This window comes from Halichoeres trimaculatus, unplaced genomic scaffold (genome assembly GCF_033239565.1).
Source record: "Halichoeres trimaculatus isolate MK-OKI-2021-1 unplaced genomic scaffold, fHalTri1.1 fHalTri1_scaffold_4, whole genome shotgun sequence".
Taxonomy (NCBI): domain Eukaryota; kingdom Metazoa; phylum Chordata; class Actinopteri; order Labriformes; family Labridae; genus Halichoeres; species Halichoeres trimaculatus.
The window spans coordinates 25,702,317-25,730,051 of record NW_027437182.1 but is presented as its reverse complement, the minus strand read 5'-3'; the positions used below and the strand labels follow the sequence as shown (position 1 = coordinate 25,730,051).

The following is a 27,735-nucleotide window of genomic DNA, read 5'->3' as shown; positions in this document are numbered from 1 at the left end:
AAAATGATGGGTGATGTCACCGACACACATTTTTACAGCGATACAAAAACAAGCACAATTCACTTGTTGCAATTTTTGTAAATGCAAATTTTTATCTCCTTTTGGTAGTTAATTTATTGTGTATTTTCTTTGTGTTTTTCAGAGTGCGGCTGCTGCTCCAAGTCCAGTGATGGGCAACATGCCACCTAACGATGGCATGCCAGGAGGACCCATGCCCCCTGGGTTCTTTCAAGTAAGAAAAAAAAAAGACTGACTTTATCCCCTCACCAGCACCCACTCCTTCACCCATACTGCAACACCTGACAACTCCAGTGCCCCTCCCATGGCCAGTGAGCCGCTAAGCCTATCCTTCTGTCTCCTCCTCCTTTTTTAGCCTCTTTAGCTGTCCTAATCCCTGTCCAGATGTGTTCCCCTCCTCTGTCTCTGCCTCAGTCCCTTATGTCCACACTCGAGCTGTTAACTCCTGGTGCTCTGTGTGACACTGCAAACTGTTTTCAGAGAGTCAGCCTGATGTGTTTCATCCGCCCTGGAATGAAATTTTTCCTTCTTTAGTGAGGAAAAGAAAGAGCTTGTAGGTTTTTTTTTTCTTTTTAGTAGAGGCGAGGAGAGGAGAGGAGAGGAGAGGAGAGGAGAGGAGAGGAGAGGAGAGGAGAGGAGAGGAGAGGAGAGGAGAGGAGAGGAGAGAGGAGAGAGGAGAGGAGAGGAGAGGAGTGGAGAGGAGAGGAGAGGAGAGGAGAGGAGAGGAGAGGAGAGGAGAGGAGAGGAGAGGAGAGGAGAGGAGAGGAGAGGAGGCTATTTTCGCTGGTTTGTGTTGCTTCACTAATTCCTCCTGTCATCACTGTTCTCTGAAGGCTGTCTCCGAGGCTGACGAGGTCACACACTCTCCCTCTCTGTTTCCATCACTCTCTCCTTTCTCCCTCGTACACAAACATGCAAGCACGCAAGCCTAGTTTGACAGTTTGACACACATTAAACTAGTAACACTTTCAGATTTGAGGTTTTAAAATATCTGCACCTCCAGAGATATTCACAGGAGAGGCAGAGGTGAAAAGAGAAATAAAAATTGTATTCACTTAAAGCTTCTGAACTACTTTGAATATTTCCAAAAGACTTACTGTAGAGTATTACTTCAGGGACTATTATTAAATAGAGGAAGAAGCTCCACATGACACATCACCTAAAAATATTAGATTTTGTCATCTTCTGTTATTACCAGTGCGTTTTGTGGTAGAACATTTAATGAATGGGTTAAAAGGTTAAGTCTGACTTTTCTTTTGGAGTGAGTAAAAAAAAAAAACACAAAAAAAACAACTAATCTCTTACAAACTCAGCGACCAAATTTTCAACACATTTACCCATTTTTTCTCTTGTTTGCTCTGCAGTAAATTTGAAATTTGAATAACTGTGATTTGTCCAGTTTTTCCTTCACATCTTCCAGCCCCAAAGCTAAGATAAAATGACCATAAGCAGTATATCTATAGATTAACCCACAAGAAAGTAGTGTACTTTTCCTTTAAGTTTGGTGTCAAAGGGACAGAAAGGGATAACAAAGACTGAATAATTAAAGCGCCTGTAAACATTTAGGTTTGTTCACATTTTGAACTTCCACGGTACTTTTTATGTGTAAAAGTTGTGTTTTATAAACTGTTGAATGATAATTTTTTAAATTTTGTATCATAGCTGAAAGTGATTTTTTTTTCTTTTCTTAAATCAAATGATCCAAATTCTATAGTTTTTTTTTTTTATTAAAGAACAGTTTTAAGTCAAAATGTGATTGTGGTTAGTGTCTTGATTTGGGAATCAAATAAACATAATGAAATGTATTCAACAATCTTTGACATGAGATTTAATATCCAAGTAAATGCTGCATTACTATAGTGAAACTATGGAAAGGGGAAAGCCTCTAAGTTTTAATTCTGCAACTTGTAGAGTTGATTTCCAGCCATTTCCAGCCAATTTAGCAAGTGCTGGGGTCAATTTCTTCAATTTAACCACATCTATAATTGGTCTGTGGCATTTCACACATCAAATACTGTTGCGTTGGCCTCTGTCTGATCAGCTGTTACTGTTAGCTTAGCTTGTAGGTGGCAATTTATACGGACTAGATCACTTAACTAAGTTTGACACAAAATGCATATTACCTTAGAATTGTCAGGTATCTTTTCTTTTTTAGGTGAAATGCACCATTAAAATACAAAGTGGTGTGGTCACTTCTTTGATGGCAGCAGCAGGAAGGAGGAAGACACTGCAGTGGCTCCATTACCGTGTGCAGAAAGAGACTGAATAGCATGCAATCATGCAAAAAAAAAAAAAAAACATGAACTAGTAACATAGACAGCTCTTGTTCTTGATGGTCATCTTATCCCAGTCATCTCTTGCTGTCACTAAGAAACTTTGTTTTGGTACTCAGTTTATCCATTATTTTTTCTAGTGAAGAAAATGTGTGTTAACACGGAAACGCTGAGGGACTGAAAACTCTTGGCCTGTAGGTGGTGCTATGACTGTCTTGTCCAGAAGCCGCTTCTGGGAGATCTCCACTGAAGTAGAGTTGAGCTGATCATCCGATGCATTGGGGAATACTAAGTGCAAAAGTGGAGCAACAGATGCACATTTGGTTGAAAGACAGTCAGCGGATTCAGTAGATTGAGCAGCACAAGCACAACATGGTAGTCTGCGACAATTGTACCAACAGTACTGTTGTCATGTTGTATGCACGTGCAAGGTGGAGTGTGACGTCATCGTTTCCACTGAAAACGTTTCAGAAAAATCCCACTCTGGAGGCCGTTTTCAAAAGTTTGCATTTGAGGTCAGCTGAAATCCTGTTTCCTTGTAAATGCAAGGCTGAAACACAATAAAACTTGAGCGTTTCACCCAAAAATTGTTGTTGTGTAAACGGCCCCTTAATCAAGTGTTTTTATCTTATAAGCAAAAAATGTCTTGTTTTATACTTAATACAAGCCACATTCAACTGGTCAGTCCAGAAAAATGTCTTGTTTCAAGTTGTTTCAAGACAAAAATGAGGTCTGAATTGCTTGTAACATGTAAAAAAATCTGTCAATGGAAAAAGAAATATGTGCTAAAAAATTGCTTGAAACTAGAATAATGTCTTAATACAAGTAACTTTTCTCTTGTTCCACGGGCAGATTTTTTTTACTTGTAACAAGCAATTCAGACCTCATTTTTTTCTTGAAACAACTTGAAACAAGACATTTTTTCTGGACTGGTCGGGTGAATGTGTCTCATATTAAGTCTAAAAAGACATTTTCAACTTAAAAAAGACAAAAACACTTGATAAGATTTCAGTTTTTTGCAGTGTCATTTCAAAATCAGAATCAATTCTTCACTGTTCTGTTAATGTAATATGTATTGTTATAGGACTGATAAACTGTACAGTTTTTAACACCACTCTATCTAGGATGGTAGAATTTTGAAATTGTTTAAGACAAGAACGTTTAACTTGTCTGATGCATAGAAACATACAGTGTGAAACTGTGAAGACTCTTTCTTGCATTTTTTGTCCAGCTCGATTGGCAGCATGTCGTGTGCTGTATAGGCTGCTTATTTCTGTGTGTGTGTGTGTGTGTGTGTGTGTGTGTGTGTGTGTGTGTGTGTGTGTGTGTGTGTGTGTGTGTGTGTGTGTGTGTGTGTGTGTGTGCAGCGGTGGAGAATGTTAATGATGTATGAGCAGTGAGCAGGCCAGGGAGAAAGCTATCTGATGGTGTTGCATGAGTGACATTGCTTTCCATAAATAGACCTTGTGCTGCGGACTGACAGACACACACACACACACACACACACACACACACACACATGGACAGGATGGACAGGCAGACGGACAGAATGAGCAGAGAGGAAAGCAGTATTAACTCTCTTTGCTCTTAGCTCATCTAATCTGGACAGCAAGGCAGGCAAAGGTAGACAAAACAAAGAAGTATGAATGGAAAGGATAAAAAAACCCAAAATGTTCTGTTCATTTTTCCCAAACTTCACATTTTATTCCTTTAAATCAAGCAGACAGTGTTGCTGGTACAGCAGCATGTATAAATTTGTATTCATGTGGCATTTTTCAACTTTAACCAGTTTTAAAAACGAGACACACCATGATGGTGTCTGGTGAACTGATGGTTGCAGTTCGTGCTGAAAGAGCAGGATGCGGACTTTTCTGCAGCTCATTTAATCATTCAGGTGAAGAGGATGCCAAAAAGAAGTCTACTCCTGTTCTCATATATTGTTCAGATTTATTCCTACCCTGAGATTTTTACATGACTGGTGCCTGAGTGCGGTGCATTCAAAACTTTGTCATTTTTCATCATTTCTGATTGATTCTATCAACTGTAAAAAAAAAATTCTCTTAGCTTTACTCATTTCCCATCTCAACTCTGGGTCGGCCTACCCTCACCACCTTCCCCTTCTCCTCTCTCCTTCACACGCCCGGCATCCTTCTCTGTGACATTTCCTCACTCTCTCCATTTCCCTTGTCTTTGAAACTATTATTTTCTCGCTCTCACACACTCTGCCTCAGTGACACATGCTTACTCACCGGCTAGGGTGTGTGTATGAACCGTTCTTGTGTGTTTTTTGCGTGAGTGTGTTGCAGAGTTTTGTTCCCCAGTTGCACTTGCAGGATAATTAACATAGGTGACCCCAACACTGTTATTGGCTACAGTCCTAGGAGAGAGGAATGAGGGGGCAAAGGAGGGACAGTCGAGGAAAATGGAGGTGGAGGGTGGATGAGGAGGAGGAGGGTGTCTGCTGACATGCTTCCCTGATCAGTAGCTGCAGGTCGAGCTGGATGTTGAAGGGAGGAAAGAGGAAGAACGCCAAAAGAAGAGAGGATAGTGTTTGTGTTAGTGTGGAGATCTCTGTACATTTAGTGTATGTATAATCCTCCACTCCTCTCAGCTAAAGTCCATTGCTGCTGCATCATGGCCCTCTGGGGAGGACAAGCAAGGGGGAAATGAGGAGGGGAGGAAAAAGAGGGAGGAGCGGCTGGGAGGAGAGTTAATGACAGGGAGATAGAGGAAAAGAAAGCAGCAAAGATTACAGGAGAGAAGAGGACCCTGAGACATCAGGATAGTCCTAAAAATGTTTCTTTTTCCTCTGTCACAGAAGTGTTTGCCCAACAATGTCTTTAAAGAAGTGACTGATTTATTTACACAAACTAAAATCGATAGAATTTAAAAATTCAGGTATGTTTCATGATTCATTGAATGTATTTTTATCATGAATATTGAAAAAAAGACGACAAAATCTAGAAGAAACCAGCTTAAGTAGGAGTGTCAGGCTTTTTTCCAGATAAAAGCAAATTAGATCACATCTGTTCTTCAGAGATTTTTATGCTCCATCTGTCAAATAATCCCTATTTGTTGACCTTATTCTCTGATCTACACGCGCTGTGTCAGGTACGTGATAAACTTAGTGCACTCCATTAATTCTGTAAACCAGTTAGGGTGTGGCAGTCCATTTTTTTTCCAACTGGAAAGGCTTCTCTTGCCAAAATAAAGATTCAAAGTCAAGGGTGATGTGTTTTACCACAGGTAATTGCAGCTCTTAAGGGACAACAGCTAAAATAAAAAACACACACACACCGTTTGGATTAGGTTTGATTACACATTTAGGAAGAAGCAGCCCAGGTATCAAAGACAAATTTAAGAGGCGCTTCAAAGCTGACACATGGCAGCCACAAGTGGAATGAAGGAGACATCTGCTCAGGGTGTTTTATTTATTAAAGGTAAGATTGATCTTCAGGTGTGTGCTGGTCAGTTGTTTCATAGACACAGATACACAAGGTGCAGGTAATAAGGCTACAGCTAACAACTATTTTGATCCTCAGGTAGTGATTGATTCTTAACGAACTGATGATACGATTCATCGATTGTACCCTTGCTTTAAAATTTGGCATTATTCCTTTAACTCAAAACTTCATTCAAAATCTGAATTTAAGCCTAATTTCCTCCCTGCTTTACCATAATAGCTAGCGTTAATTTAATATGGGTAGTCTTGTTTTACTGGATTAATACAACAACAGGGTAGGGATACACCGATACCGATCCTGGTATCTGGTATCGGTGTATCGGTGCCCCTTAAAGCTGGATCGGTATTGGTGGGAAAGGGGCCAATCCATAGTCCTGATCCAGGCAAACAGTTCCATGCCTGTTTTTACTGGCGCTCTGGGCTACTTGATTTGAAATGTTTCCTTTGATGCAATTTTTTTTTGCTGCATTACCAGTCTATATGGTATAAAAGTTTACATTTAAATAAAATTTCTGTACATTCTGAAGCTTTGTTTTAATCAAAATAGTGCCAAACATTTGAATATTCTAACGTTTAAATAAATATTTACTTCAGTTTTTCCATCTACTTATTTTTTGCCTTTTATCCAAAACATTACCAGTCTTATCCCAAAGTAGGGCATGTGGGTTATTATTTAACACTGGTATCGGATCAGGATCGTTATCGGAACCAGAAAAGTTGGATCTCTACATACTATGCAATTACATAATGCACTCAGGTCGTTGCAACACTATTTAATAAATGGCTTGATATTGAGAATGTTTTGTTTGTTTTATGTTTTACTATGTTGCCTACTGTATCGGTATGCATTGGATATCAGCGCAATTAAATTTTAATAGATCAGATCGAATCTAAATGTAAAAAAGTGTATCGGCCCATCTCTACACCAGGGTAACTTTGTTTCACTTTGGTGGATTGGGATTGGGATTAAGAGATGGGAAATAGATAATAGATAAAATGTTCAGGAGAAAGATTGAATGTGTTGAAAGTGACATCCTGTGTGCTTTTCCCCCCCAAAATCCAATCCGATACCCCCCACAATAAGCCAAGTCCACTTTACAAACCCTGCTTTCAGTGTTTTTATTTTTGGTATGGTTTTTGGATGTGATGGCGTTGCATCAGCCGCCACCACTTTGCTACGTTTTGTTCACCTGTCACCTCTGGGTTGCTGTTTTGCATCTGTGACTCTCAGCAGAGATAGTAAGGATGCCTGAGGATGTCTCACTCCTCAGTAGATTAACTCTGCGAAACAATGTTGGCTCTGCGCACGGTGTGAAAGTGAGCACAATGACAGAACTAACTAAGTCACTACAGTTATAGTGTTGGCGTTTTGTCACCGCTTTTTTCTACAATTCTGACAAATTGTCATGCCCCAACAAGTAAATAACAAGATGAAAGGTAAAAAGTGGTGGTCTGAAGTCAAAGGTCAAAATCTGGTTTATTCTGTGATGGGTTTTTTTGGTGTTAGAGATAGACAGTGTTTAAGTCTTGGGAGATTTAAGAACAGAGAAAACTTGTACCAAAGCTGGGTTTCTTGTCAGAAAACAGCACGCATTTGAATTTTATGAGCAACTGACAAAAGAGTATGTAGAAAAGTCTTTGGTAGACGTTGAAATGTCCCTTTTTAAGAACAGAATCTCAAGTACCGCTGTGAATTCATCTATGAAAAAGACAGATGACAGCATGCAGGTAAAACTTTTCACTTCTGCCTGAACTAAACCCATTGAGGAGACAAACTGTCTTTTGACTGTTATCACCTCAGCTTATCCTTGAGAGGACAGCGACAAAGATGATACCGAGCACTTCTTGTATGATAGACACTTTAAAACCAGAGGCATTCCTCGACATTATCTTAGCCCGTTGTCTGTCTCTAGCTACTGTAAGGCTTGCTATAAACAGGTGAAGTGCCCACAGTTACACATTTATCTCTGCAGCCTTTGTCTCCTACTTTACATCCTTTGTCTCTTTCTGCAGCATCTTTTCCGATATGGTATCTGTTTAAAGTCAGGTGTAAGATCTGCTTTTAAACACACACACAAACACTCGATCATATCCCCAGTGTGTGCTGGTAAAACTTCAGCTGTAAGCTTTGAATTTTCCCCTCAGCTAAGGCAGGGATCACAGGTATATATAAATCATTTGGTGGCATCGTAACATGTTTAAACGGCTGTCAGCGTTTCCCAGCCGTCCTCCAGGGAAAAAACACCCCTGATAGCATGTTCTGTTCATCTCTGAGCTGACGTGTTGCCATGCTATAGACCATGAGCTAGCAGGAGACCCACTGCTGCCACCGCCGCTCTCTCAGGAATGTTAGCAAGGAATGACAATGAGTGTGTGTGCTTGTGTGTGTGTGTGTGTGTGTGTGTGTGTGTGTGTGCGAGGTGCTGTTCCTCCTGGCTTTGTTTGTTGTGTTCACTGATGCAGGCTGCTTTGTGTTCTCGCTTGTGTGTGTGTTTGTGTGTGTGTGTGTGTGTGTGTGTGTAGAGAAGTTTGATGGTAGTTCCACACTGCCCTCTAGTGTTTGCAGCCATAAACAAAAAAGAAAAGAAAAACTAACTCCTCTTTCCCCTCTCCTCCTTCTCTTCATTCTTGTGTTAGTGGTCCATGAGGGGCAGTGGTGTGGGTCTTCCTTTAAGCTGAAATGAGAGCTGTGTGTGTGTGTGTGTGTGTGTGTGTGTGTGTGTGTGTGTGTGTGTGTGTGTGTGTGTGTGTGTGTGTGTGTGTGTGTGTGTGTGTGTTGTTGGGGGTTGTTGATGGGCTTGTGGTACTGTGCCAAGCTGTTATCTCCTTAGCCGGGTAGAAAATGATTTTATTAATTGCTTCATTTAACGCTCCCTGTGCCCCCTCCCCCTCCTCCTCCTTCTCCCCCCCTCTCCTACACGTATACACAAACAACTCCATGCAAAACGTACTCCCCCCTTTCACTCCCACAAAGCTACTTTTTCAGACTCACCCTGTGCACACCTCTGTGACAGTCAAAATGTTCTCTCTGCCTCGCTCTGCAGGGACCTGCAGAGAGAACAGTGCGGCCATAAAGGCCATATGCTGGCCCATTCAGATGTAATAGCAGGAAGGCCCAGGGAGGCCCAGCCAGAGGAGCAATGCTCCATTATGGCACATTATAGAGAGGAACCAGCCAGTGAGAGTGTGTGTAGTAAAAATGTGTATTTTCTTTATTGCAGTGACAAAACATGTTAGCAGAGCTGAATCCAAGGAGATATTATTCACATTTAGGGACGAAAACAGTTCTTCACAAGATAAAATGTCACATTTCAGACTCACTTTTTGGTTTCATTAAGGTTTCAGTTAAATTAAGGCTTTAAAAAAATTACTGTAAGTCAGTGCCATCTCCTCCTAAATAAGTAAAACTGTACAGACGGTGTGTGTTTGTGTGATGTGGGGAATAAGCCTACTGCAGCTGGATCTGTGCAGCCAAACCCTGCAGGGGTGTCTTGTTAGACACACACACACACACACACACACACACACACACACGCACACGTGCACACACACTCAGACTGGCACGTCAACAACAATAACCTCTGAGGTCAGACAGAGCTAGCGCAGCATTAGCCCCAGCGTGAACCTGCTGAGAGACAGAGCGAGCCAGTACAGCTGGTGTTAACCAACCAAAACACACACACACACACACACACACACACACACACACACACACACACACACACACACACACACACACACACGCACATGCACATGCACATACAGAGTCAGAGCAACCACAGTGGCACAGTTACAGTTGTCATAACCAGCACATCTAGAGAGTGCTGTGTTTTTAACTATATAAACATTTTCAGTGTGTTGAGTAGGACTATTGAGCGGCTTCTTGGTATGTTGCTGGTTAATGAGAGGATCTATTGAAGACATCTTTGCTTTCTGCGTGTGCTGGTCTGTGGACAATAAGATGAATAGAATCAATACAGAAAGCAAAGTAAACTGACATCTCTCAATAGAATAGGAAGCACCTGTTGTAAGCGCCTCGCTGCCACCGAGCTTCTCCTCGGGAAAGAGTGTGGTTGTGAATTTTTCTTGCTTAAGTGTTTTTAGCACAAAACATGTCTAATCTCTCCTAATATAAGCCGTGCTTTTCTATGGCCTATCTGTGTTTCTCTATCTGTATGGCCTGTGCGATCACTCGTGTTTCAAGCCGTCAGTCAGTTGTGTTTATTTTCCCACCATGGCAGCATCCACAGGGTCCTTTAGCTCAGCTCTGTCGGCACTCCGCTGTCCTAGCCATGCCAGCAGAGCTCTCCCACAGGGAGGGCCACACAGTGGGCAGTGTTGGAAAACAAGGGGGAGAAAGGAGGAGGTGGGAAGGGAGGTAGAGGGAGGATTTGTGCAAGAGAGATGCAGGTATTTGTGGTGCGCTGTTTTTGGTGAAAAATGATGCTTATAGGTGACAAGACGGCTATATTAGTTATCATGGATCAACCAGTCATTAGATTTAACGAGGAAATGGAAATTGTTCCTCTTTGGCATCCTTTGTCTGTGAGCAGTGATACACACAGACATAACAGAGACTTTTATCTCCTAACTAAAGATATGAGGAACCACTAAAATTGAGTTTTAAAAAGGAGTTGACTACAAATGTAAAAATAGACACACTCACATTAACAGACAATTTTAATTGGTGAGAAGAAAAAATAATTGTAACATAATTTTTAAATCAGCAGATTGCATCATCTGTGTTTGACATCCTTCACTGCATGTCGACTTGGCAGCATCATAAGATTCCCTAACACTTATATCAATATGTTTTTGGTAGCATTTCTTTTTTGTATCCATGTACAGTTTTTGCCAGGTATCAATAAAACAATTAACTCTTCTTTCTCTCCACTCCTCATTTTGGAGTCAGTGTAAAAGCTTGTGCTTCTTCAGAGGGGTTCCTTAGCATTGGATTTTTGATTTACCCTTAAAAAAACAACACAGAGATATGTTGAACCTATAGCATGGTGATTCAGTCTGAAAGTGCATCAGTATTTGCTGGCTTCAGCTGGTTAAACTGTCAAGTTGTTTTTATTACTCCTGAGGGTTTATATCCATTACACTGAATTCCTTTTCATTATTGACCATGAGCAATTTGAATTATTCTTTTTTATGTTATTTTAACATTAAATTGAGGACTACTAAATATCAAAACAACAATACTCCGGCAATGTTTCTGTGTCAGAGATGAGGTAAAGTGTGTGGGTGTTTATGGACATTTGACTCCCAGTGCGGCGAGCAGAACTTTGACACAACATGGAGGGATCTTATCTTATCCTGAAGGGATTTCCGTGACACAACTTTAAACATTACAGCTGTTTTCTCTAATGCTTATAGTTTAAATTATTTTGTAGTAGTTGGCAACTTAGAGCTACGCTATTATATCTATTAGAGATATTTGGGGCTCAGTAAACAGAGGTGAAATGCACCAAACCCCTTTCTGTTGATAGATTTGATATGACTGCCGCTCTTGTTGTTGAGACTCAATCACTGTTCGTGTTTTGATAAATCACACTAATAGTTTTTAAGACGATTTGGGAGTTGGAAAGACATTCAGGTTATAAGTACATTATTATACTTTATCTGTGCACACATCTGAGATCAGAGCTAAAACGAAACAAGAAGTGATCAGTTTTCGCCTTAACTTTGTGTTTGCCCTGAAATATAAGAGCAAATATTTAAAAACAACATGTTTGTTGTTTTGTGTGTGTGTGTGTGTGTGTGTGTGTGTGTGTGTGTGTGTGTGTGTGTGTGCGCACGTCTGTGTGTTTAAGATTATATTTCATGTGGTTAATCCCCTAATCCTTTTGCTATTCACCGCGATGTCAGATACGCACCTGTTGAAGTAGAAGCCTACTTCAGTGCAACTCACACACTTAACATACACACACATTTAAGCCAGCACACACTCCACACCTGTGAGAAGAAGAGGCGGCTTTCACCAGTGAAAAAGAGGGAGATTTCATATTCACACTCATTGTTGCTGGGTTGCACAGCACAAAAACACTCACAGACACTCGTACACACACCTGTAATGTTACCTGATAGCAGAGAGCCTGACGGAGGCTCTGGCAGCCCGCTTGATAAGCCTGGTCTGGCAGTGGGTGGTCCTCTCTGCCTCCGTATTGATGTACAGGTAGTAAGAGTACCCTGCTGGAGCAGCTGCTGCTGGAGTCAGATGAGGTGACTGGAGAAAAGACAAAGAGGTCAAAGTTCACACAGACTCCTGATTCTTTACTCACTTTGATGTGCTTAACCTAGTGTTTGCTCTGAGAGATTATCCTCAGAAAAGGATCATTCACTCTTAAAGGGGAATTGCAACCCACATGCCGCTAACTGAGACATCAGCTCAGACTGAATGGCTTTGCTTCTTTAAACATTTTTCTGTGTTTTGCTACAATGATGTTTGATTGGGTTCAAATATTTGGCAGTCCCATGTAGAATGAAAGAACCAAGATAAAGCTTTCTTTGGCCACGACTGCAGACCACAGAGCAGCGCTGCTGTCAAAGTGAATTTGGAGGTCTCACTGTGAAATTGTGGTAAAACAGGCAATTTAATGTCTAGACATCTTGAATTGGCTTGACCTCATCCTGGCAATTAAAAAATCCTCTGTGTGAAAATCAGTGTGGCCCGCTTCAAATATAAATGTCAAAGCCTGCTACAAAGCCTTCTTTTAAGGTAACTGAATGGATGTGATAGTTTCACTGTAGTGCTTTAGATTAGACATGTTGTAATTATATAATGAGCGTAATGGCAAGTAAGCCTGCACTTAGCTTCTCCTGCCATCTGGAGCGAAGGAACAAAACCCTTGAATTGTGGGATGCCGGTTCGGCTCAGTTGGTGAAGATCAATTCCTGACCCCCAGATGATTTAGTGCATGTCATACCCCCTCCCAAATTTAACTTGTTTGCTCTGTTATTTTGTTATGCACTATTTTGGCCTATTTGGCACACCTTCGATGAGAGCCAACAGTGTCTTTCTGCTTCTTACTAGTGCAGTGTTGAAAAAAACCTACACAGCTTTGTAGTTGAGTGAAAATGTTTCACTTAGAAAAAATTCCCAGGCTCAGCTGAGAAGTCAAAGGAGAAATATATATGTAACATGGTTTTAAACCCTAAAAATAAATATTTTAAGGGCGATAGAATTCAAAATGTATTCATCTTGCATATTATCTGCTTGTGAATATTGTTGATTGGTGGCATATTTAAACTTCTGAAAAAAATCCTATTTGAGAAAAAACCAACAGAGCTACTTAGGAAAAGAGTAGGGATGGGAATCGAAAACCAGTTCCTGTTGAGAATCGATAAGAAATGTTTCAATCCATTGATATCGTTAGCCTTTGTGCTTAAAGATTTCCTTATCAATTCTTTACATTGTGCTGGAGCCGCCAGGCCTTATGTCAACTAGTCTGCTGCAGCTATCTTAGCTTAGCAGTTAGATAACATTTCCCAAGAAAACTCTGATTCAGGATTTTCAGCTTGAAGTTTTACTGAAGAACTGACTTCATAAAGAAATGTACATTACTCTCTCAGGAGATTCATATTCAGTACATTCGAAATGGTATAAATCACCTTATTTACCAAAATAACAGAATAGCCCAAGCCTGATGCTAGCGTATATGGGAAACTGCATTGATATGCTAGCAGTTAGCATACATCAGTATAACTTCAGCTTTAGAATAGAATTTCAACTTTCATCACAGAAACATATCACATCAACTCTTTGTAAAAAATACTGAGAACTTAAAATGTCAAAAGCTAACAGACAATTGAAAGGCTCATGGCTGACTTCATAACTACGGAAAGGTTCCAAACAACTTAAACCATTGCTGTAACCACTTTAAGGCACTAGATGGCCTACTTGAATTTTTAATATATTACAACACAGTACATCAGCGTCACGTTGTGCAATTTTTACCTGTTTCTGTATAATTATGTCCAGAAATATCCAGACTCAGGGACCAATTACATTTTATTGACTTACAGTGTTAACTCAAGTAAATGATGTTGACACAGAAAACCTATAAAGCTACTTTTTGTACCAAGAAAATTCACAACAGGAATTGATAAGGGAATCGATAAAGAATCAGATCGATAAGCAGAATCAAGAAGGGCATCGGTATTGACAAAATCTTATTAATTCCCATCCCTAGAAAAGAGTGTTTTAATGTGCTGAGTAATGTAAGCTGTACATATTTAGCTTTCCCACCAGGTTTGAATAACACAAAATACATTTTTCGAGCACATAACTGATATCTATTTTGAACTTTCTCCACCAGGGTCCTCCAGGATCTCAGCCTTCTCCCCACACGCAGCCTCCCCCACACAACCCCAGCAACCCCATGATGGGGCCTCATGGACAGGTGAGACGCAAATGTTTTCTCTCTTTTCTCATCTGCTGTGTCTTTGTCCCTTATCTAAGTCTACTGGCTCACTCACTGGCTAGCAGAACATAAGCACACACAGCATGCGGGTCTCTTGTTGTGCTAACAGGCAGGACAGGCAGCATCCATGATGGTTGGCTGGATGAATAATTTAGCTGTGTTGGCCCAGCTGTAAGGAGCCGAGGTGCATCTGGAGGGCCCCCTCTCTCCCTCAGCCCTGCACTCACCATCCCATAGTCCATCAATAGAGCATTAATATTGCAGCAGAGCCTGACATGGTGCGGCTCTTCGTGCACAAACCCACCACAACATGGTCAAAGGAGGAGAGGGGAGGAGGACAAGGTGCAGGGGAAACAGGAGAAGAGAGTAAGAAAGGAAACAGTTGTAAGTCATTCCTTTCCTTAAGGCATAACTAGGATTATATAACTCATCTTCCACTCGCCCCTAACACTCACACACGTGCATAATTATCATTGTGATCCACACTCCTGTTGTACTTGTGCTGTCTGCTCTTATCTCTGTGTGAAGATGATATGAGTAACATTATGCTGCTCATGCTCTGTGACCAAAACACACAACTCTTACACAATCAGCATTCAGATCAGTGTGTTTCTCCTGACGCTTAAATAGTTGGATTGAGTTTGGAATTAATTTCTCTCGTGTGACACTGAAACATGGCTTTCTGTTTGGGTGTGTGTAGATGCAGCAGTGTAGTGTCATAGAAAATGCTGAAAACCATGTGTCTGTAGGGCTTTACATTATTCACTAGTTGCGAACTGACTGTGGATGCGTGTGTGTGTCTCAGTTTTTGCTCATGCTTAGCTGAAACATCTGTGTGAATGGTGCCTTTGTTTTCTGTTATACAGCTGGCTAATATGGCTGCGTTTTTGTAGCATTGTGGCTGGTTGTGGCAACACATTAAGGAAATGCACTGCACATGCCAGCTGCACAAAACGAGCAAAAATTAAAATGAAAAACAGTCCTACTTCCTCTATATCTCTGTTTTTCTTTCTACTTCACTCTCCTATCTCCTGTAACGTTCCTTCTTCCCAGCATGTTTCTCTGTTCTCCTCTCTTATCTGTCCTCTCTTACCTTTATCCTAATGGACTGAACCACCTAAGGTCTTACTTTCCAAAACTTGATGGCAAGCCCCTCCTCTTTGGTAATCTAACATAACTGCTACAGCCCATTGTTCTTTAACACAATAGCTCCCCCTGCTGACCTACAAAGAGAACAGCCCAAAATTAGGTTAACAAAGTCTTTGTAACAAGTATCCCCATGATAACACCGGGAAGAATGTTTTCTGTCATATGACACTCATACGTCTTATTCTGAGCAGCAGATGTGTATTAATGAAATTAAATCTAGATCTCATATGTCGGCAGATTATGTTAATATTGTGGTTTTTAATATCAAAACATACCATTTTTAGAGTTGTTGCTTCTTAATTCCAAAACCCCCAAATAGCTGCTTCTTAAAGGAAAAAAACAGAACTCTATCAAGTTTGAAACTGCTTTGTTATCAAGTCTAGATATGTTTCCAGAGGTGATAATGGCAGTGACCTGATGGTATACCTGCACTTCAATCATTGCTGTGCATTAGAATCTGTGAATTTTAGCCCTTATGATGTCCTTAGGTAACATTACTTTTGTTGCTTTCACTTAAAAAAAATCAGAAAGTTAAATCTGTGGGCACAACATTCTTATCATCTGACTCGAGTTGAATCAACTTTTTTTTTTTTCATGATAAAGGTATTTTAACTTTCTAAGTCTGTGAACATATTTCACTCAAGCTCTCCTTTAATGTGTTGTTTCTTTTTTTTCCTTTTTTGGTAGTCTCTCTTCTTCTTCTTGCTGTTCTCTACTGTTGATCCATAAATTATTTAAAGTTCTGTGCCCTCTAAATAGTTGAGATTAATGTTAAAAATATTTCACATGTTGTTTGCCCCTGCTGTTAGAAGCTAACATTTTTTCCACATAGTCAACAGGAAAAAGTTAAATTGCAAACTTGATCAATGTGCTGGACTCCTCCAGGAGATGTTTTGGCTCGTTGCTCAGTCCCTAACATCCTGCTATCTATAAGAGATAAAGTAAGCATTGTGCATCTCATGTCCTTCCTGCAGCCATTCATGTCTCCCCGGTACCCCGGCGGACCCAGGCCCTCACTCCGAATGCCAAATCAGCCTCCTGGGAGCATCCCCGGGTCACAGCCTCTCCTGCCAAACAGCTTGGACCCCACCAGACCTCAAGGTATTGACAAACGAGTGGTGTTATTTCAGAGAGGCTGCACTTTTCCACTTTGCAGAGAAATCTCATATTGGCCTCTGAACATGAATGCTTTCTCCTTATTTATGGAATTATTATTGATCTAAACTGTGCTGCTGTTCTAACAAGCTGCTCTGCGCCTGTGTGTGTGTTTGTGTGTCACTAAAGGACATCCAAACATGGGAGGTCCAATGCGAATGAATCCCCCTCGAGGAATGGGAGGCATGGGCCCACAGGTAGGTACCTCTTCTGTTACGTTTAGTCAGGATATCTGGGCTGTCATTCAGCTCTGATTCAGCAGCTGCCAAATTGACAGATTTGGTTCTTGGATTATCAGTTTATAGACCAAAACAATGTCTGGTTGCTCAAAATGTAGGTCTTTGGTGATAGCGTTAGTCACATGAAACCAGCAGCTGATACATACACCATACAATCATCCCCTGCTGGAGAGGAAATCTGCTCTGCAACGCTTGTAGCTTTGCTGCTAAATATCAGAAGCTCTCATATGATTAGCTTGGCTGCGACCAGAGTTCACCCACTGCCAGCAGTACCCGTTCTACATGTTAAATCCTACTTGCTGACTCCCACCTTAGGGACAAACAGAGGCGGAAAACTCTGGCTGCTCTGAGCAAGCCGCCACCAACACATTTTAACCCAAATTGGTGCCAAGTTGGTTTCCTTTTATCACTTCCAGTTTTGTCGCTGTGATTCAGTGTAATACATAAGATGCTTAAACAACAGTGTCCCTTTGAATTACCATTACCAGCCAGCTGCTTCATTCTACACCTTACCAACTCCCTTTCCAGTATGACTTCACACAGACACACACACACTTTCTCCCCCTATGTTCCCCTCGGCCCCTCTCTGTGCCACCCTGGCTCGGTGACTTTGGCAGCAAGTGCACCAGCAGCTGGTGTGGCATCTGCTCGACAAGTGTAATCGTCTGCTGAACAAAACTCTTCCTCTGAGTGAAGCTGCTCTCTGGCCTGCCCCCCTACTCTCTCCTTTTCTCTATATCTATCTCACTCACACACGCGCGCAGGCTAACACAAATACATTTACAAGTACAGACTTGTAAGTGTGCCAAACCCGCCTGCTGGGCAGCCATGAAAACATACATGCAAACACAGAGTTGGGAGCATGCACACATCGAGACACATGACATACAGCCAACACACACAGCCCATATATACTATAATTAATCAGCAGTTAGTAAGAGACATGATGGTCGCTGACCTTCATTAAGATTCATACATTTAAACAGAGCAGGTGTGAGACAGCGTACTGACTGTTTGTTTTGTCTTTGCAGAACTACGGTGGAGGAATGAGGCCACCTCCAAACTCGATGGGGCCAGGGATGCCTGGCATGAACATGTAAGTACTTTAAAAAGGAGCAAATGTCTAAACTTCTGCAGCAGAAAAGCAGAGGGGTGCCAGTATAGCTCGGCTGGTATTGCATGTGACCAATGTACAGAGGTTACAGATGTCACTGATCTAGTCAGATATGTGATCTCTTCTCTCCTGATCTTCTGTTTGTCTTTAACTATTCTATCAAAATAAGGGAAAAAATTGCCCTCAAGACTTTTTTTCTAAAAAGAAAAGGTTGTAAAGGAAATTGTATGGGCAGAGAAAAAATCAAGGTCTGATTTTTATGTTTTTGCAGTTTGTTTTCAACCAAATTTACTTTCATTTAAAAACTATTGACACAAAATCAAAATGCACAGGATCAATTTATGTAAAATAAAATGAGCATAGTAATACAGTTAGCTGGTTAAATTAAAAAAAAAAGGCTGAAAGTCAAATCAGTGAATTTACAATGGATGGTTGATAAAGACAGTTACTAAAAGCAGAGGCAGACAGAAGAGACAAGGGAAGGTTTTAACAAACAGGTCTTTGGCTGTTTTTATAAATGTTTATAGTGCTCACAGTTGCTGTTTCAGCAAGAAACAGATCTCAAGTTTAGTAGTTTAACCTCAAAAGCACAATTTTCTCTAATTTGAGGCTGGCATAAAGAGAAACCAGCAACCTGAGATGTTTCACTTGTTTCTGAATCTGTCCAGAAGCTAATAAGAAAACAAGTTACCAGATATGTAAAGATTGTTATCAGATAACTTGTTTTCAAAGTGAACAAAGTCAGAGTTTGGCTTGATCATTCCTCATATAGATTGGTTTTACATGCAGAAATGATAGGACAATATCATTTCTGCAGCTAGATGTTGGTGTGGCAGAAAATGTGAGGACAGTGCTGGCGCAGGGATGCTGTAAGAACAACAGAGCAGAGGGAGAGAGAATAAATTTTGCAGCTTGAATTAACCACCAAATTGGTAGAGAGCATTAGTGAGATAATTGTGGAGACTGACTGTGTGGAGAGTGTAACTCAAGCCGACTGCCTTAACTAGCTTCTTTACATCACTTCTTGATGAAGCAAAAAAAATAAAAATACACAAATAGAATAAATAACAAATTGTTATTATCCATTGTAGATGATGCTAAGTTTCTGGGATTTTTTTTTTAATGTTTTTAAAAGCTTGAGAGGTTCATGATTTTCTGCTTGCTTTCATTGTTTCAAGAAAACTTGACTGAACAAGTCAGATTCTTGTGAACTGGGGGCAGTCGGTCAAATTTGGGTTAGGACTCGGTCTGCATTATCAAATGGATATTTTGATTGGCCAATAGCAGTTGCACTTGCTTTTTTATATCTTTTCTTCCCTGTTGAAAATATTTGCTCTGTTATTTCAAATGCCTTTTGTGCCAAAAGTTTCCACCAAATATCTGTTTTCCCAGGGGTCCTGGTGGAAGAGGTCCATGGCCGAACCCCAACACCAACTCAGTGAGTCACACTCTCTCAAATCTCTATCTCCTACATGACTGAGTGTGTTTATGATAACTGTGTCTCATGTTTTGTTTCACCCCGGGTCTATTCTCTCTGCAGATAGCTTATTCATCTTCATCTCCAGGCAACTATGTGGTAAGTGTCCCGTCATAGACTCGTGTTGGACCACAGGCCATAAATTACCTGTCATGCAGTGATATGTAACAGGCACGCTGCCATCTGAAGTGCACTCACTGCTCATTTCTCTTTCTCTCTTCACCCCCTCAGGGCCCTCCAGGGGGAGGCGGCCCACCAGGAACTCCCATCATGCCGAGCCCTGGAGGTGAGTAATACTCCTCAGTTTCCTTCCTGATTTTTACTTTTATCCAGTGTTCAGTGAAGAAAGGCTGTGTCTGAGAGACATAAAAAAACTGATCTCTGTTGGATACACGCATCTCTTTGGGAGAGAAAAGCAGAGAGAGCAAGTGAAATAAGTAGAAAGAAGCGTTAAGGAGTGTTTTTGGGAATGTAAAACATCTACTACATCGACTGTATAGAAGGGAAGGCAACATGTCTTTACCTTGTAGACTGTCTAAAAGTGAAGTCAAAATACTTCCTGCAGTGAAGGCTGATATTTCCCTCTGGTGCTGATTTTTTCCAGCTGATGTCTGGACAGTGGGGCTGGGTATTGCTAAAAACCGCACAGTTAGATTCGGTTTCAATTCTCTAGGTTCCCTAGGTTTGATATTGCCTTTTTTTGTTGTTTGGTCTCTCGTGGCCCTCGTCCACACAACGGGAATAGCAGTCCCCCTATTTGCCAGGAGATTAATCGATTCAGAGGATTTGCTGAATCGATGTTGAATTTGGCAAGGCAATATTTTGATGCATCGATTCATCAATATTTTTACCCACCCCTACTGGGCAGTAGGAACTAATTGGTGAAGTAATGTTATTGTCTTTCCATCCCTTTTACTACCTATAAAAACATTTAACTAACTCATGAAAAAAATCCTTTAAGACAGCATGGCAACAGATGATAGCAACTTGAGTTAGTTTCAAGCATTTGAGTAGATAATGTGCAACTTTATTGTGACAGTGTATGGTTGCACCACTGAGGTGTAAGGTACATCTTAACTTGTACTCTCTAACTGCCAAACTAACTAAAATATCAGGAATGGGTACCTTTCAATTTTGAAACAATATGGTACCGATGTCGGGTACCTGGCAACCGGTACTGGTACTCAACGGTACCAATTTTCAGTACTTTTTAGTGTTTATATGGTAAAAAATAATAATTTCTTTAATAATAAAGTATATATTTTTTTCAATTTAACATATTTATTCTTCACAATATAGCCTTGCAATGCTGTGTTAATGCCCAGCATGGAAATTTACATACTCTTCCACTCCCTCACAGTCACAAGGATGCGTTTAGGTACCTAAACATGGTACGTTTTGATTTTACGTGAATCAGTACTCAGTACTTTTGACAGAATATGGTCGGTACCAATAAAAGTACCTAATTCAGTACCCATCCCCATAAAATATTTGTGCAAAAATAATGTTTTCATTCCATTCGTCAAATCAGTGAAAAGCTTATTTTTGCTCTCATGCATCCTTGTTATTTAAAACAAGCTGATGACTAACCTTAAAGGCTGAAACTAATGCAAACCGACAAACAGCAGTGTATAGATAATAGAAATAGTGACAGTGGTAATAACTCTTTGGTGCAAATTACAATGGTGACATCTAGTGGTTGAATTCTAGACAATAAGATACTGTTGTTGTATAAAAAAAACTCTAATATTGTGCAGATGTGTAGTAATTTTCTTAACATAGATGAATAAAAATGCAGTCCCCGGCTGTGCCGTAGCCAGGCTGTGGGGAGAGCTCCAGAAATTCTGCCTTCACTTTTTGGGAGCTGTCGTGTTGTCCGTCTTTTTATGTAGTCATTTTACGTGACACATGGATGCTTTAGTGTGGTCAGGTAACACATTTGTTTTCACCTTTTTCCACATCAAGTCTGTTCTTGAAAAATATAGTTGTTGGTTGTACTTTTTGTCCATTGTTGAGTGATGTTCAAAGATATGCAGAGACATGTTGTCCTGTAATCAAATTGACCGATCCGTCTCAGCTTTGACCCGTCAAAACTAGCACCACTGTGGAGGTTTAGCTGAGAACAAAACACTGCTGGCTGATCTCCTGTAGATGTTCTGTTTCTGTTGGCCTGTGGAGAGCTCTTTTTTTGTGTCCACTATTAATTATTTATATACGTACCTCCATTGTGATTCGTTGCCTGGGCAACCTTTTGCACAAAACGCTCCTGCTTACACGTACACAGGGAGTGGAAAACATATTTCCACCACAGTCGCCAAGACTGCTTACACATACACACATGTGCATACACACAAACCTCCAACAAAAATTCACACCTCCCACTCAGTATTGCCCCCCTCCTCCTGTCACGACAACACAAGCTGCAGTCAGGGACACTAACAGGCAAGATCTCCCCACCACTTTACTTTATCCATCTCCTCTTCAGTCTGTCAATCTGTTGTTATTTTTTCCTGCTTCTTTCAGTCCTCCACCTGCAACTCTCTGCCTGAAATGTCAGATCCAGGTCACATCATCCCTCTGAATCTTTTCAGGACAGACAGACAGGCAGAGGGACTGACACAGTGTGTGCTGGTTGTTGCTAAGTTGCCAGGGTGTCCACATAAAAACCCCATCTAATCTCTTGATTGTAGGCATTGGAGATAATAGGATTCTTTTATTGCACATTGTAGAAAGCAGGGTGTAGAATGATTGACAGATTCACTGACATTATGTGCTGGCGCTTTAAGTAGCACACAAGTAGCCTTTGTGCTGTGCAGCAGAAATGAGACCAGGTCCGGGCTACGGCTGAACACATTGTACAAAATGACACTGAATCTATGTCAAATACGCTGAAAGACAGAGCCACTACAATCTATGCTGTGAAGTTTAGCTTTTTGGTTTCCCAGTCAGTACACACCCCTTGACCCAAACCCAGGTATTTTTACCTTTTTTAGGACATTTTGATATAAGATATGAGAATGGACAAAGCTGAAGCTTATTTGTTAATATCTCTGGCAGCTTTACAATACTCTGATTGTGAATGTATGAATGTCCTCTACTCACAGATTCAACAAACTCAAGTGAAAACATCTACACAATGATGAACCCCATCGGTCCAGGTGGAAATAGACCTAATGTAAGTAATGTTATGCTGTGTGGTTTCAAATAACATTAAAATAGTTAAGTGCCTTTACATTTTTTTGAGCCTGATGACCCTTAATAATTCTACTTTTTTACTGTAGTTCCCAATGGGACCAGGTCCTGATGGGCCCATGGGTGGAATGGGTGCTATGGAGCAGCATCATATGAATGGATCACTAGGTGAGTAGCCAAAAAGAGATTAAAGTGTAAGTAAGGAGTGTTGGATAAAGGCTCCTGAGTATGAAAAGAGAGAGGGAAACAATTCGATGTTTAAAGGACTTTAGAGGCTAGACTCTGCCCTCCTATGGCCTGTAGAGGAAGTGCTCTTGTTCCATGTGTATTGAACAAAGCTAAAACAAGATTAGTGGAGCAGAGGGAGGCCAATTGATCCTGTAGATGGATCAGTGAAGCCAGTGAGTCTGTGCTCATCTGTATCTGGAACAAATAGCTTAATTAAAAGCCATTACACATGAGAGGAAAGACTGTTTGTACATGCACTGAATATCCTGAATAGATGTTGGGCTAGCAGCTGAGGATAAGCCAAGAGTTACCCAGTAATGATTTATGTTTTCCTTTTCTTGTTTCTGGATCACAGGCTCTGGTGACATGGATGGGTTGCCAAAGGTAAGACTTCGATGTCTGTATGTTTTTAAATGACTGTCTTTGTACAGAAATGTGTGTTCTTATTGTTGTTCATCACTTGTGTTTAGAATTCTCCCAACAACATGGCAGGCATGAACAATCCTCCCGGCACTCCGCGGGATGACGGCGAGATGGCAGGCAACTTTTTAAACCCATTCCAAAGTGAAAGTGTGAGTACTGATGAAATGTGGTAAAACTTAGGCTGGGAATACTAAGAGAACATGTAAAATCTAAGCTGTGACAAGGTGAAGAGAAACACATGCAATCACTTTAATCTGTAGATTAGTCATTTCTGCACCGTGGAAGTAGAAGGATTAAAAAACAAAACAAAATCATACTGTTGTATCTGCTTAATTAATTAGTAAAATCAACTTTTCATGTTGACCTCACACTGTTGTAAATAATATTTTCTCAACTCATTGCTCAAATCAAACTCCAAGTTAACATTATTTTTAATATGAATGACTAAATTTAAAAATTTTGCACAAAGCTGTCAAAATTACGATTTTGACTTTTCTGCTGAATCAGGTGGCTTTTGAAAAATGTCATTCAATTCTTTTAAAAAGACAGCAAATATTCAGCTGTGTAATAAAGCTAAAACAATTTGTTTCCCAATAAAATCTCAGGCCTCAGATGATCTTAAGAAAAAAAGACAAGCTTTTTAATAACACACCTGTTCAAAATGTGTTTGTAAAACCTGCCTTGCTCTGTCCAGCTCACGGTTCCAAAAAAATCTCCATGAAACCTGGCCTCAAAAAGAGCTCTATTTTTGTGCTTGGTTTTCTCCGCTTTACTCCCTACACCGCATGAATAAACACCAGCATGTAAACAAACCTCATCATATGCTGTCTCTGATGCATGGAGAGATTGTCATTCTTTGATAATTATGAGACTGACATGTTGTTATCTTCACTTTGATCTGACATTCCTTAACATTTCCCCTTGGGCTGCACTCTGCTTTGCTTGCTGCTGGATTACTGACATATTAAGATAGTCAGAAAGGGTTAGTTGTAACGTGTAATGTATGCTGCAGAAGGTGTTTACTGCAGGTTAGGTGAGCTGAACTGCTGTTATCTTGTACTGGGAAGTATAAGACGTTTAACATAGTTTTGGCTTCTCTTTTCCCCCCTCCCTCTCTCTTTTTTTCTCTCTTTACAGTATTCACCCAACATGACGATGAGTGTGTGATTTTTTTTTATATCTTTTATTTTATTTTATTTCTTTTTCATCTCCCCTTATCCCAATCCCCATCTCCCACCCACCTCTGGTGCGTCTTGCATTACCCTCCTCTCTCCCTTCCTCCTCCACCCTCTCATGGACGGTGTGCTGTGCCACCTAGCCCCTGGGGATGCCCCTGGAAAGCAGGACTCCCCTCAAGGCCTCCCACCCCAATGCCTGTAAAATGGGTGTGAGAACATGAAAAGGCCTCCAAGCAACAGGAACGGTCTTTTCTTCTTTACTTCTCCTCGTCTGCCGGGTCTCGACTCGGGTCCTTGGACAGAAAGGGTCTGAAACTGCTCCAACACAATGGATGGCATTCAAACCTAGTCAAGATGCCCCACTGCGTCTACCACCACACCTCTGTTTCATGCAGGTTATAACTTATGAGGGAATGCAGTTGTTGACTGACAGAGGCTGAAAACTCTCATTCAAAAACTCTGCTCCTGGAAATGATCTATAAAAAAAAGGATGAACTGATAGTTATTTTAGGACAAAAATGGTTTTCAGTACATGTTTGTATTTTTGTTTTATTATGATAATATTATTGTTATAAGTTTCATAATTGAATTATTCTACTAATGTAGTTATGATTTCCTGTAAAGGGCACATTGTATCTCTGCAGCAGCATCAACAATGACAGAATAAGCACACATTCAAAAATGCACAATAATTTTCTGTTTACATGATTTTAGATCGTCTTGTGTGTTTTGTTTTGGTGTCAGTCAGTCTCGCTTCACGTACCTCTCCTTTTAACCTCCTCTTTATTTGTAGCTTGAGTCTCCGTCATCTAAAAGTTTGTAGCACCATTTGGAAAAATTAAATTTCAGTTAGACCTAACTTAGAATTCAAACAGCTTTCTGGGTGGGTGACTGTTTCTGGTAGAAAGTGGCTGATGCGCCTGAGAGGTGTTGTTGTTTTGTCTTAATAAGCCCCGTACTCACAATTATCCATGTTTCTACACTGGAACCTGTTATAGTTGTGAGAAAGGTGCCAGTTCTTGTTCAGTCACACACAGAGCGAGAGAGCATCTCCTCTGTAGATTTGGTCTTGTGTGTATATATACGACTCGTTAAGCTTTTTATTGTGATTGTTTTTATTATTTGTTATTTACAAGTTTTCTGTGAATCCTGAAAGTGGTTCCTTACCTTTCATCATCTTAGTTGAGTTCAACCTCGCTGTTGACTTTCCCTCCCAGGATTCATTCTGGTCCATCTCTGGTGTCTCCTTTTGGACTCAGGAGATATTGTAGGACCATAGGAGACAGGACAAATACAGTCATTGTTTTGGGTTGGGGTCCTGTAAGATAACCAGACAAGACGGACTGAATAACTGCATCCTTGGAACTCACATCGACCAGCTCCACCTGCGAGTCCTATGCAAATAGGATAGTGGATCCTGGTTACTGCGAGGTTGCAGTGTTGATTGGAGCAGAGTGATGCACTTCAGGGTGAACTGACTCTGCAGAAACGCCTGTCTAAAGAAAAGGAACATTAATGGGATACTTTTTTAATGGATACATGTCCATTTTTGTGGATTGTTTTCTGCAGATTGTCATTATTTTAAATATATTCTAATGAAAAAAGAAAGCCCATAGAATCTGCACACAAAGACAAGCTTAGTTACATATCATGCTATTTAATTTGTCTCTCTCAGTCACTGTTTCTTATGGATAAATGATTTCTCCTGGTATCACACTGCAGCATTTCTGTCAAACCACCAATAATTTAACAACCACTGTAGCCTCTATGGGTGATGGTGATGTATTTATCAATTTTCTGATATCAATGTGAACAGATTGTACCTAACAGGGACATCTCCAGAATTTTGCTTTGGGTGGCTTGGGTGAAACACACTCTCTCTCCAGTACCCCTTTAATGTAGTGACACACACCTCCCTCCTCTCTCCATTCCCCAGAAACCTTTCCCCCTCTCTTTAATTTCTTTTTTCTTTTTTTGTAAATACTGTAAAATGCATTTTGATATCATTGACATGTTTTGATATGTCAGTCACTACCAATGAATACAGCTGAAAGTAAATTATAAATAAATCTGTCCATGTTTTTCATAGAGAATGGATGCGCTGACTATTCGGCTGGTGTGGCTAAATTTCCATGAAAATGTATAGAATACAGTTACACAATAAATGCAAACTGTTTGCTAAAGACTTGTAAGGTGGGGAGGATAGGACAGAGAGAGGACAGGACAGAGAGGAGCAAACTAACTGTGGCGTCCTCACTCTGCTCTCTTCTCCTGATGTGTCAGTTACTATTGGCTTTGAATAATCATTTAACAGACTTTTTCACAGGGCAACTTCTCACAAAAACATGTGACCTCTTATTGCAGTTTTTAATATGAAGGATTTTTATCAATTTAAGAAAAAAAAATTAAAAAGGTAAAAATACTTCTGGGAACCTTGTTTAAATTATGAATAGATCAAAAAGAAACTGTGTCCTTTGCTATTTCGCTCCTGTTATTGTATAGATTGAAGCTCTCTCACTGATCCTCTCTCAGTCCTCTGTGTATATCGATCGTTGGCCATCTCTGTACTTCTATTGTGATGTATAATACTGTACCATTAGAAAGATTTGCTGGTGGGGTGGGGTGGTTATGTTGAGTCGGGGAGGGGTGAGGGATTCAGGGGAACGGGAAATGAATGATTCTCTTGTACCGTTCATGGTCCTTTCTGATGACATGGCAGTATTCAATATGAAGCAGTCTGTCTCTTGGGTTTGCTTTGTATTTACATGGTAGGATAGTTCAGAATCTTGTCTTAGGGACTTAGGTGTCTTGTGTAGGTAATAAAGATGTTCTTTGTATGTTTCTTTATATTGTAAAGTTTCTTTAGACTGAAAGAAAAACAGATAATTTGCTTATCAAAAAAGAAACAATGCATCAATAATAAATGTCTTTTGATTTTTCCTTGTTGTTCAACTCACTTCCATTTAGCTTTCCAGCCACACCTCCACAAAGAAAAGACCTCACACCCCACATGAAAAGATCCCATAAGCTAAAATATATATAATTTAAGGTTAAGCATTTAAATCTGTGATAAGTTTTCATTTTGCACGATCACAGGCCATCTTATTGGTTCATTGTTAAACTTGGGGAAAGATACAAAATTATAAAATATTTTTTACACTGTGAACCTATGTAAAAATCTGGTTTATTTAAACATGTATGATTCTGTTATGAATATCAGATTGGCTGCAAGCTATAAATTTCAAGAAGCACAAGTTCTTTAGACATTGAAAAGCAAGTCAACTTCCGTATGCAATTTTTGGTGAGACAATGATAAATGCACTTCTTCATTTGGTAATGCTTTTACTTAATAGTGCTTGTAAAATAATGGCTTAATTATTAAACTATGTCTGAATTATTA

At 40.3% G+C, this 27,735-nt stretch overlaps 1 protein-coding gene across 1 annotated transcript in view; it reads left to right on the top strand.

The window, feature by feature from the left end:
• ssbp4 (single stranded DNA binding protein 4) overlaps positions 1 to 27,274 on the top strand; it is a 105,138-nt gene extending 77,864 nt beyond the window's left edge. The window contains exons 5-17 of the mRNA XM_074667968.1: positions 143 to 232; positions 14,076 to 14,159; positions 16,304 to 16,430; positions 16,614 to 16,681; positions 17,755 to 17,819; positions 19,230 to 19,275; positions 19,378 to 19,413; positions 19,546 to 19,600; positions 22,419 to 22,489; positions 22,596 to 22,674; positions 23,090 to 23,118; positions 23,205 to 23,306; positions 24,295 to 27,274. Coding sequence (XP_074524069.1) covers positions 143 to 232; positions 14,076 to 14,159; positions 16,304 to 16,430; positions 16,614 to 16,681; positions 17,755 to 17,819; positions 19,230 to 19,275; positions 19,378 to 19,413; positions 19,546 to 19,600; positions 22,419 to 22,489; positions 22,596 to 22,674; positions 23,090 to 23,118; positions 23,205 to 23,306; positions 24,295 to 24,324 — 882 coding nt within the window. The 3' untranslated portion in view covers positions 24,325 to 27,274. The remainder of the gene's footprint in view (positions 1 to 142; positions 233 to 14,075; positions 14,160 to 16,303; positions 16,431 to 16,613; positions 16,682 to 17,754; positions 17,820 to 19,229; positions 19,276 to 19,377; positions 19,414 to 19,545; positions 19,601 to 22,418; positions 22,490 to 22,595; positions 22,675 to 23,089; positions 23,119 to 23,204; positions 23,307 to 24,294) is intronic.
• Positions 27,275 to 27,735: the final 461 nt, after the last annotated feature.